General features: G+C 40.4%; 1 protein-coding gene across 4 annotated transcripts in view; it reads left to right on the plus strand.

Annotated features, from left to right (window-relative positions):
- Positions 1-11415, plus strand: part of fars2 (phenylalanyl-tRNA synthetase 2, mitochondrial) — a 91581-nt gene extending 80166 nt beyond the window's left edge. For 3 of the 4 annotated variants that reach the window (XM_023800263.2, XM_023800264.2, XM_072711977.1), the window contains exons 7-9: positions 6980-7787; positions 7895-7986; positions 9608-11415. In XM_023800263.2, the coding sequence (XP_023656031.1) occupies positions 6980-7118 (139 nt within the window). In that variant the 3' untranslated portion in view covers positions 7119-7787; positions 7895-7986; positions 9608-11415. The remainder of the gene's footprint in view (positions 1-6979; positions 7788-7894; positions 7987-9607) is intronic. The other variant, XM_072711978.1, reaches the window with a different exon arrangement.
- Positions 11416-11868: the final 453 nt, after the last annotated feature.

Here is an 11868-nt window from a genome sequence, read left to right on the forward strand (position 1 = left end):
AAGGTTCACTTTCTGCCATAGTTCAGCTTGCAATTCATACATCTACGAGCACAGAATTATACAAATTTTTACATTAATGACATAAATGATTCAATTAAATTAACGACGTAAAAATACTAAAACACTGTGATGGGAGTTGAGGTGTTTCCTGAACCACTGAGGTAGACCTGCCATAAAGCGCTCGATATGTTAGCTTGAGTCTTTTTCACAATGTATAAATTACTGCTGGAACAAAGTACCTGACACTGCTAATTCAAGCACTGAATCGAATTGCCTCTTCACTGCTTTGTCATCATATCCTGTCTGATGCTTACAGATCAGGGTGTCTGCAGTCCCATAATTCTCTTCTGAAAGCAACTCAGCCCCGTAAGTGATTATTATTAATGGAGAGGCAGCTGTCTCTTCTTCCGAGGGTCGTCTTGATACGAATTCCTGGCTTTCAGGCCATCGAGTCGAATCGAGTCTTTGAGTGACATGTGGCCTGAAGCTGATGCTTCCTGAGACAGATTTATCTGTGTCATATTGGGGAAACTTTTACTTCTTCTAACCTAAATATGTCCAGTAGGTCTCAGAAGTCAAAGAGCATGTGGAAAATGGAGAGGAAAAATGTGCCTGGAACTAATTAGCACTAAAAATTTGTTATATTTGCTTCCCTTGAGAGAGACGACTGACCGTCAGATCAGTCACTGACCCAGCATACAAGTCCATCAACTTGTTCCTCAGAGACATGGTTCAGTGACCAGACATCCTCAGGCAGAAAGGAGTTGGGATTCAAATTTGGTTCAAAAGTGTTATTGTTATTGTAATTACACATGATGAGATTATGTTGGTAACTTACAAAACCAATGCAATAAAAATATGAAGTACTATACTAAAGATGTAAAAAATATACAAAAGAATAACCTACATTGAAAAGGAAAACATATATTGAGGTAGTCCAGCTGAAAGAGAGAAATTGTAACAGTAATATAACAAAATGCTGAGTGACTGGTGTGTGCGTGTGCCCTGTGATGGGTTTGTCCCCATCCTGGGCTGTGCCCTGCCTTGCTCCCGTAGCCTCTGGGATAGGCTTCGGACCCCCCGCAACCCTGAAATGGACAAGCAGTCTCAAGATGGATGGATGGATGGATGGATGGATATAACAAAATGCAGGAGTGACAACCAGTATTATTCAACTTACTTGCATATTGCACAAGGACTGGACAAAAGTAGGGATTAACCTAAACTAGTACACAAATGTAAACAGAAACTGCACAGATTTCTAAATCAAAATATCATGCATCCTCTTATCTTGTCCAGTGTGTTTTTTTGTGTTCCTGGGCTTTTTCCCTAATATGCATTCTTAATGCGTTTAAGTGATGGTGATATTTTGTGTTAATATTTAACAGTATGCTTTGCATTTGGAGAAAATGCAGTTTCTAAGGCCATTTATACAGAATTTCAATAAGCGGCTAGACTGCCATAACAGCACAGAGGGAGACCACAGGACAGTGGCGAGGAGGCTGCCTTTCTAGAGGAGAAGGAAGTCCTTCAGTGCGTGTGTGCAAACTGCTACACGTGTTTTCCTTGTCTGGAGTAGACAGCGCCATGCCCTGTGCTGTTGGTAGGGTAATATCAAGGAGAAGAAGGCTGGTAGACTGAACAAACTTCTGAGGAAAGCTATGAATGTCAGAGACCCGAGTCTCCTTGGAGGTGGTGGTAGAGGGAAGAAGGGTGTTCAAACTGTACTTCATTGCAAAGAACGAGGCCCATCCTGTCAACGAAGAGCTGGTACACTAGGGGGGGCACCGTCAGTCACACCATGCTTCCAGTCTCCAGGTCCCCGTCCAAGTCAAAGGACGTCAACCCAACTCTCCTTGACCAATCACCATACTATTCCACCTGCACTAAATAACATTTTTCCAAGGCATGTTTTTACCCCATTTGTACCTATATTATATGCATCTTTGTTATTTATTCATTTATTTATTTCTTTAAGGGGATTGTGCTGAAGTTATTTTTATAATGCCGCTGGATAACAGAATTTTTGCCCCTGTGGGATGCTGGAAGTTCTTGTCTTCCCTTAAAACTACAGAATCAATTCATTAATTTGTGAAGGAGTTGACTAACTTGGTCACAGATGGCTTCATTAATCCATTAAACATAATGAATATCTTTTTCGAAGGCAGGTTTTCCATTTTGGACCAGAAAGGTCTGAATAACAGATAATATCACCGGATTTATTACATGGCTCTTTCATGCAATCCATGGGAGGGGTCACTGTGGACTCCCAGCAGTTTATTAAATGACCCAAATAAAGCTCAGTAGATGTTCCCAGAAGAAGAGAGGAACTAGCAAAGCATCTGGGATGAAGCATTAATTCTTTGCTCAGTCCTTTTCAACATGGGATCATTGTGCATCATGAGCACCTGCCGTGGTCTCAAACACAGTTTGGTTAACGTAACTATTTCCATGTCCTTGGTCGAGTGTGGTCAATTTCCTGCTATTTCTTTTTTAGGAGTATGTTTATTTTCCCCCATTTATGAATGTGTGATATTGGTTGACAATGTTATTTTTTTTTTTTTAAGTTGAGCAATGCAGAATACTAAACGCCCAGTTATTTCAGTCTGGAGAAAAATATACAAAGAAAAGCAGTTAGACTAATCCGGGAGTTACAGCTCTCAAAATATTTGCGAATATGACCATCCTTCTCCATCTGTTTCTTATACCATGAACCTAACACTACATATACTGTATTGGGGTAATTTCAAGAAGCACTCTGTATCACCTGCAGTGTACTGTGAAGTTTTTGTGTATAAATGTTTGGGTACACTATGCTCTAAGTCAGGGGTCTCCAACTCCGGTCCTGGAGAGCTACTACCCAGTCGGTTTTCAATCCTACCTGGCTTCTGATGAACCACACCTGTTCTCAGGTAAATACCAAGAGCAGGTGTGGCTCATCAGAAGCCAAGTGGGACAGAAAACCTACTGGATAGTAGCTCTCCAGGACCAGAGTGCTACTGTGCAACCAGAACTGTTCAAATGTCTGCACACATACTTCATGTCATTTCATCAAAATCAAAATATTCCTTCATGGTTGAATAACTGAACTACATTATTCGGGGTGGAAAAACATGCACAAAGTGGATTTTGTCATTTTATTAAATTTTCAGCTCTGTGAATGTTTGTGAGAACCTTCCAGAAGGCTGCCTTCACCTGCATAGGTGTCTGGTTATTTCACACTGGGGTGAGCGCAGTAACCTGCACGTTAATAACAAGAGCGGACGTAAGAACAAATGCCACTTCTGAGCTGTCTTTGATGTCTTGATTAAATTTTGCCGGAGAGCTTCTCCTGCCTACGGCAGGCAGAAAGGAGAGCTTTCATTTATGGGACGCTCAAAATGATTTTGAAAGGCTAAAAGTGCTGCTTGCACTGCGTTTGGGGTGGGGCCCACTGTGCAGCACATCCTGATTTTGCCAAGTTTGACAAGGGAGGGGCTTGTATTTTACTTCTTTAATCAGTCAGAGTCTTCATCGTATGACATCATTGCATAACCAAAACCAGTGTTTTCTGTTAAGCAGCAAGGTGCATAGATTTCTAAAGTGGGTGTTTTATTGTATATGTCTTCTCTTGAGGGACATAGATAAACAGACAGAACATAGATAAACAGACAGAACATAGGAATACGCTGACCTGCAAAGGTTCTACGGAGCAATGTAAGGGTGTATTTTAAATGATGATGATGATGATGATGATGGTGATAAGACTTGATTCAGCACCCTTGTGATCACATGCACAGAGGCTTAGCCTGCTGAGTCACAAACTGTCCTTGGCCTGATAACTGGAACCCTTGAGTTTGAAAATGAGAAAAAAAAAACCAATGTGGTAAAGTCATGCGATGAAGACTGTGATTGGTTAAAGAAGTGAAATACAAGCCCCTCCCTTGTTGAACATCGAACATCGAACTCGGAAAAATCAGGATATCTCCACTTTGCCCATTCATTGTGTATTTGTTTTGTGCGAGGAAAGGGAAAGCTATCTTCAAATGGATCCAATTAAGTGGTTTAGCTGTCAGCATGAAATGTGTCCTAGAAGGCTTCCTACCTTCGTCAGATGTTGCATTTATTATTCATAACTGCTCATGCTCTGCCCTTATATATCTATAACATTATCTGTAGCTCAGTGTTTCTCAGCTTGGCCCTCCCAGCTACCAGAAAACATAGTCTGTCTGGTAGTTCCTGAGGACTGGTTTGAGAAACATTGATGTAGCTTCTATTCATTTTAAAAACCATCCCAAAGTCACCCCAGTATTTGTAGTAACAATCTAGTACAACAGACATACTCAATCACTCAATCCAAATTACATTTTGTTTGTTATTTCAATAGTCAGGCGAACAGATCTCATACCATACTTGGTTAATCTAAAGCTGATCAAATTAGTTAATTTATTAGTTGACTGATGAAGTGACCTTAGATTTGGTTAGATTTAATGAGTACACAGAATAGCTGAGGTGCCCTCGGAAGAGGTTTGGCAACCTGTTCTTCTGACTTTCCAACCAGATATCGATAACTTTTAGGAGAACAGAATAAATCCTTGTCATTCTGTTAATTGTATTACAATTCCACCCAGCATACTGTATATACTGCCCAGATAAAAAGCTTTCTTTGACAGCCTACCCCTTCTGGGATCATTGTACATATAGATCATACATTTATGTGATATGTGAGATTATTAATCATCACTTGCATGTGTTGTGATTCCCACACAGAGGCCCAGGGAATAATTTTATAAAACTGGGAAATTAATGCATATTCCCAAGCTGCAGGGCATGTGGCTTCTGGCTAAGATTGTAAAGCCTAATTAGACCTGGAAAATCTGGAGGAAGCTAGCAGTAATGCCCGTGACAGAAAGACTGCAGGTTGACGGCCCTGAACTGCCGCTGATTACATCTCAAGCCGGGATTCAATGCAATCTGGCCTGAGTAGCGCCAGTCATGTCGGCCCCTCATTACAAGCGGAATTTACACTGTCACCCAATGAAAAAGTGGAATTTCTCCATTTGTTTGCTCAGATGTCAGGGGTAACAAAATGGCCCTTGGGGCCCTAGACCTCCACACACCCACAATGCCTCACTGCAAAGCAGCAGCCCATTATTCCACGGAGCAAGATGTAGGGAGTTTCTATATTTAGCTAATTCTTTAAATTGTGTAATCAAAATAAATGATAAAAAACTGGATAACACTTTAATTTAAGATCTGCTCTTTATTTATTAATACATTGACTAAGTTAATAAATATGAATACATTTACTAATAAATATATTAGTAAACAAAAAGATTCACTTACAATCAAATTTAGAAATGTACTACAAAGATATCTCCTGTCTCACAAGCTATTAGAGCTTGTAAATGCTCAATTATAACTCTTCTCAGTATGCTTACTAACCCATTGCTTTATATTTGCAAGTCATTTGCAGGCAAATATGATTGTAATAAACTTCTAAATTTGTTTGTGAATGAATTGGTCTATATTTTAATATATTATAGAATAATCAAGAACTATTTACTAATGGTTAAGGAGCATCATCCTGGTGGGGGAATCGTCCCCCCCTTGCCTACCCCATGTTGTTCTCCGTGAGATTCACAGACACACTTGCAGCAAATCTGAGGCCCCCAGTCCGGAGTCGGTCGCCGTCCAGCGCTTCTGTAGCTGGGGGTTAGGGTCTTGCTCAAGGGTCCTACAGCAGCATCAATCTGCCGGCCCTGGGATTTGAACCAAAAATTTTCCAATTACAGCTACATAATTGTAACTCGCGCTAGCACATGCTGCACCCCCAATTCACTAATTGGGCTTTGATGACATTAGATTACCCAGAGTTCTTCTTCCTCCTCGTCTTCATGCCTGTGAACTTCTCAGGTGTGAGAAATGTGAAGGTATGGGAGTGTGGAGCCATACCAAGCGCTATCGCTGACCGTAATGAAAGCGACCGCGCACGGTTCTGAAACCACAGGGTCTTAATTAGGACAGATAGCTTCCAATCTGGGTCCTCTCGCTTGCTCTCCCACAGACCTACACTTATTATATACAAAAAAGGCTGGGGAAGCGTGTGGCTCAGCGGGTCTTTTCCATAATGCACGGTTGCTCATTTGCACAAACCATATGTAACCCAGTAACATGCTGTAAATAATAGATTCTATCTATATGTTCCTCACAAGTATACGTTTGCATACATGATTAATATAAAATATTCTCATGTTTATTTCCTCTACTCATCATATTCTAATATTTGTCCTTTTCTTAGTTTTTAGTTTCATTGAATATATATATTTAAAGAGACTGTACTTGTCCAGTTTGTGAAATGTTACGTGTCAAAACAAATTTCTCATATGTGTAACATACTTGCCGAAATAAAGTGATTCTGATAAAAAAACATCTGTTAAATAAGTAAAATGTGATACACTGATGTGCTGTAAATAGTTCAAGAGTCTACCTTAATTAAAACAACAGACCGTGTACCTGTACTGTGAGCGGAACTCATAAATGACAACATGCGAACAGAATCAGGCTGAGGATGCAGCAGAAACCTGAATGGATATTACCTGATAGATAGGTACTGTGTTAATGCTGAGGGAAATTGCAGGTTTACAGTAGCACAATACACACATTTAGACAGTAAAAAGACATTTAGCCATTAACAGACAGAAACAATAAATGATTATAAACAGTAATGGTCATTGAAAGTATTCCACGGAATTCTGTAGTAGCGGCTCAGTTTCCAGCCAGCGGCATGCACGTTAGGTCAGTGGGTAATCACATCTGCATTTATACTTTACTCTTTCCCCTTGGCGTAACCGTTTTTCGATTTGCAGGTCTAGCGTAGCTCAGCAGCATGAATGGGAGATGTTCACTGCAATTTCTGGATTTCTCTGAGTCTCCTGTCGGATTCCACTGTACTCAGCTGGGCTTTCCTGACTATCCCCTCCCCCACCTGGCCATGCAGGACGAAGAAGGTCAGCCACTGCTACCGAATCACTTACCGCCACATGGAGAGGACCTTGACCCAGGAGGAGGTGCGGGTCGTCCACCGGGCCATCGAGGAGGCAGCGGAGCGAGAGCTGGGCATACAGGGGAGGTTCTGACCTGCTGCGCACCCCCACAGAGTTGGTACAACCTGTACAATGAAGCCTCGGGCCTCCTGTGTCATCCGTCCAACAGCGTTGGACTTTTCCTGTCCAATTAACCATCAGCCCACTCTGGTCGCAGAGGGGCTATTTAAAATAACTCAGTCATTCAGATTCTGAGCTTGAATGGAAATGTTTTTCATATCTTTTTGATGAACTCTTAGCCTCTCTATCCTGCTGCCATTTTGCCCCCAATAGAGGCTTATTCGGAAAATAATACATAGCCAGCTTAATGGTCTTGTATACATTTGCCTATTGGCTGTCTAAGGCAGCCATTTTTTGGTTGACTATGAAGCTATTTCGCTTCTAATGAATGAAATGGACAGAAATCTTGTGTAATTCTTGGCAAATGTAGAAGACTTTCTCCATAAAATTGTAGGAATTCACTGGAGATTAATTTACTTCTGTCTCCACGTCATTTTATTCACAAAAATTAAAGTTTCAGAGACTGGCTTTTCTATCTCGTCTTGTTTTTGGAGATGCTTAATTGTATGTGTTCTTGTCATTTGTGTTGTGGGAGTTATTGTTAGACTGGGATTTACTTGAATTTGAGTGTCCAAGTTTTCATTTGAAGAAAGACAGAAGAACAGATCTCATTACGGTGAAGAATTCACCAGTTTCATCCAGGCATGTATAAATTTCAAGACAAGTATTGAATTCAGTTAATGTTCCGTATTTATGGCAGTAGGATTTTTAGCTATTTCAATCCCATTTTAATCCACCCACTTGTCCAGCTTAGGGTCACAGGGGTGTCGACATAAAACTCCAGGAAAGAGAGCAATGCTGTGAGATTACGGTGCTGCCCACTAAGTCGTCTGTTTATCAGGTAATCTTTTCATTTAATTGAAATAATAAATCCAAATATAATAAAAAATATTGGTAACACTTTGCTTAAAGCCATATTTTTTATTAATTTATAAACACATTCATAATGAATTCATAAAGCATTATAAACATGGCTATAAATATTTACAAAAAGGCATAATACATTATAGTCATGTTTATAAAGCATAAAGACTGCCTTATGAAGCTCTCATCTATAATGAACTACAGATACTTTTTCAATGCCGTACAAAGCATCCTTAATGCTTATACTGACCATTATAATGCATTATAAAGGTATCTATAGTGCATTATAGATGAGATAAAGCATTCATGATGGCCTTAAATAAAGTGCTATCAAAATATTTAATTAGCAACTAATTTGCTTGGTTTGTATATCAGGCTCTGAAAAATAAATGTGATTATAGAGATTAAGCCTGTGAGCTTTGATTTAAAGAGTTTTATAAAAATCAAGATACATGCTGTTGATAGCAGCAAAGTTTCCTAAAGTCATTCTATTCCTTCCGCCCACTCCTCCCTTTTTTCAGGCAGTTTATGAAGTCCCAAAACTCAATAGCTTTGGTGTTTGCGGAAAAAAGTGCATAAACAAGCATTCTAGAAGACAGACTGCCACAGTCACATAAAGATTTTAACTTCTGCCGTGGTTCTTTAAGCACGAGGGAGAAACACAAACTCAAGGCACTGCCCCAACCCGCCGATGAGCGTGACACCGCTATCTGACCTGTCTCCTCTAAAGCGCATCGTAATAAGAAAAAGTGTCAAATAAGCAACATTTACATTTTTTTTTTTCGAAAAAATTTATAATCAACCCTTATTACATAATGAATAGTGATAAAATCGTCAATATCAACTCAAGTTTCTCAGTCAAGCCAGCATTTCCAGTCCTTTCTAGAGATATTAGGGGGTAGTATGTGGCTCAGTGAGCTAAGGCTCTGTGCCTGTGATCAGAAGGTTGCTGGTTCAAGCCCTTTGGTGTTTTAACCCCTGGGTGCCTCAAGAAGCAGCTATCTTTTGTGTCCAGCTTGATCTCATTTACTGAGCGCAATTAGGGGAGATAAAATAATTTCCCCACAGAAATCAATAAAGTATCAATTATTAACCCAGCTAAGTAACTAGCTAGTTAGCTACTTAGTTAACTAACATGTGTAATATGTTCATCAGGTTTGGAATTATGTACCAAAAAATTCAAATCAATATACGTATAATAGACGTTTCAAGTTTACAACGCTCACTCTCATAAAAACTAAGTAAGTATTTCGGCTTACGCCGTTAGCGTCCTACTTACGGACTATATGGGCGAACTAGTTTGGTTACGCAAGGTGGAAGAATAAGCAGTAACGCCATTTTGGACTGTTAAAAGCTCAAGTGCTCCGTTTGTCAAGAGGAAAGCCATCACAATGGAAGTGAAATTAGACATTGTAAAGAGATCAGGAGAAGGGTGTGTTTGGATTTACACCAAAATTCGGGTTACGTCACTGTCGTAGGAACGGAACTGTTTCATAACCCGAGGACCCCCTGTAGTTACAAATAATAGATAACAAATGTTAGGTTTTCTTTCTCTTTATTAATTCCTTCCGTTTATAAATTAATGGTTTTGTTTGCAGGTGTCCTATCCAGGGTCTCCCCTACCATCTGCCCCTGTGCATTCTGGGATATTCTCTAGCCTCACACCATCTTGTCCTGCATAAGCCATATAGAGCATGGATGAAATGTTTAATTTCTCTTCTGCTACTCTGGCTTCTCTTATAAAAAGCCCATCACGCAGATCGCACTGAGCCTTTCTGGGGAAAACAACAGCGTCTTTCTGAAACACTGGCCTCCACGCCGCTAACGAAGACCTGGGGGGGGTGTAGTGCAGCTAGCGCAAGTTGTGTCTGTCTCTGAGAAATCATTTTGTTGTTTTCCATTTCTTTTAAGTGTCGTTTGCTGTTCCTTCACACATCTCATGATGCATATCATATTATGCCAGCGCCCACTCCCAGTATTAATATTCACACTTGATTTGTGCTGGTGGTGATGAGAATAAATATTTGGATTTATATGATATATAGTGATTAAGCTTTGTAATGCACAAAGACTTCATGACAGATAGGCGCACAGACTGGCCAACAGATTTTTTCCAGGTGTTTAGGATCCTATTTGTTACAAACTGGCATTTTTTATATGCTGCTACATTGTTTGAGCGGTATATTAATAGGGTGGCAGCTCCAGTGGCTGAACATGGCTGGTCCTGTACTGAAAATTCAGTGGCTGTGGGTTCAAATTTAGAGTTTGGCGATCAGCGGTCATTGTTGGCACACCATAGCACTCAGTGCACAACAATGAAATGCATCCTCTGCATTTAACCCATATGTGACATAGCAGGGGACAGCTAATTCAGCACCCAGGTTGCTTGGGGGAGGTACCTTGCTGGTCAGGGATTCAAACCTGCAATCTTTCAATTACGAGTGCACTTCCCTAACCATTAAGCCACCACTGCCACGAATCGCAGGCAGCATGCATAAACAGTAGTAGCCCTTCCTTGCACTGTCAGTGTGGATTAATTGAGTGTTAGGTACATGATCCCTTCCAGGGATGTGGGTCTGAACAGGGATGTGGGTCTGAACCCCACCTCTACTCTGCATGTGAAGTTAGCATATTCTCTCCATGTTTGTGTGGGTTTCCTTCCACAGTCCAGAACCATGTGTTTAGGTGAATTTGCATCTCAAAATTGGCCATGGTACAGTATGTGATTATGTGTGCTAAAGCATCATTACAATACATTTTTTAAATGTAAAACTGTACCCTTAGAGTAGGTTTAGCATAACAGCCATGATGATGTCAGTGATAATTGCGATGTGTTTTTTTAGTTTGCTGTATCAACCTGTGGTTGCCTCAAAACAACTGGATCAGCATCTGCAAAATCACCTGGTTTTAAGATGCAATTCTTAAAAGTCGTTAAGATGGAATTGTATTACGGGCCCCCAGGTGTCCTTGACTCACTGGACAGTGCTGGGGGTGTTTAAGAAACTCCCATGCATTGGGAGGGAGACAAATCTGTGTAATTGCTATATTAACCTGTGTCCTGCAGCACAAGCAATAGCACATAATACAAAAATGAATGATGTTTTGAATCCCAGGCCTTTCTTTGTGCAATATTTTCTTGGCTGAAGGACCATTGTACTTGGCAAAGGCGAAAGGGATCCTCCATCTGAATTTCCCAGAGGTCCAACGCTGGAGTGATGCTAGATCTCATGTTGGATTGCAATAGCAACTGATGGTTGCCATGGAAATGCAGATCGCATCGCAGTCTTCTTTACAACAAGGTTCAGATATGATTGTGCTGTTGATAGTTAACACTTCTAGGAAGGGGAAGCCTTTTTCCCTTCGAAATGTAGAATTATTGTTTTAAATAAAATTTTATAAAAATTGGTATGCATGGTTTTATTCCATCTCCTTATCCTTTTCCCAGTCATATTAAAGAGGTTGCGTATATATTAATTACAGTTCCAGTCCTCTGCAAGGTAGAAGTCAGACAGTTGACTGACAGTAGCAGAAACAAAGGATATTAATGTCCGTAGAAGGGTCAGGAGATGCTAAAAACATTGTACACTCACCTAAAGGATTATTAGGAACACCTGTTCAATTTTCCATTAATGCAATTATCTAATCCACCAATCACATGGCAGTTGCTTCAATGCATTTAGGGGTGTGGTCCTGGTCAAGACAATCTCCTGAACTCCAAACTGAATGTCAGAATGGGAAAGAAAGGTGATTTAAGCAATTTTGAGCGTGGCATGGTTGTTGGTGCCAGACGGGCCGGTCTGAGTATTTCACAATCTGCTCAGTTACTGGGATTTTCACGCACAACCATTTCTAGGGTTTA

Source organism: Paramormyrops kingsleyae, chromosome 1 (genome assembly GCF_048594095.1).
Source record: "Paramormyrops kingsleyae isolate MSU_618 chromosome 1, PKINGS_0.4, whole genome shotgun sequence".
NCBI lineage: Eukaryota > Metazoa > Chordata > Actinopteri > Osteoglossiformes > Mormyridae > Paramormyrops > Paramormyrops kingsleyae.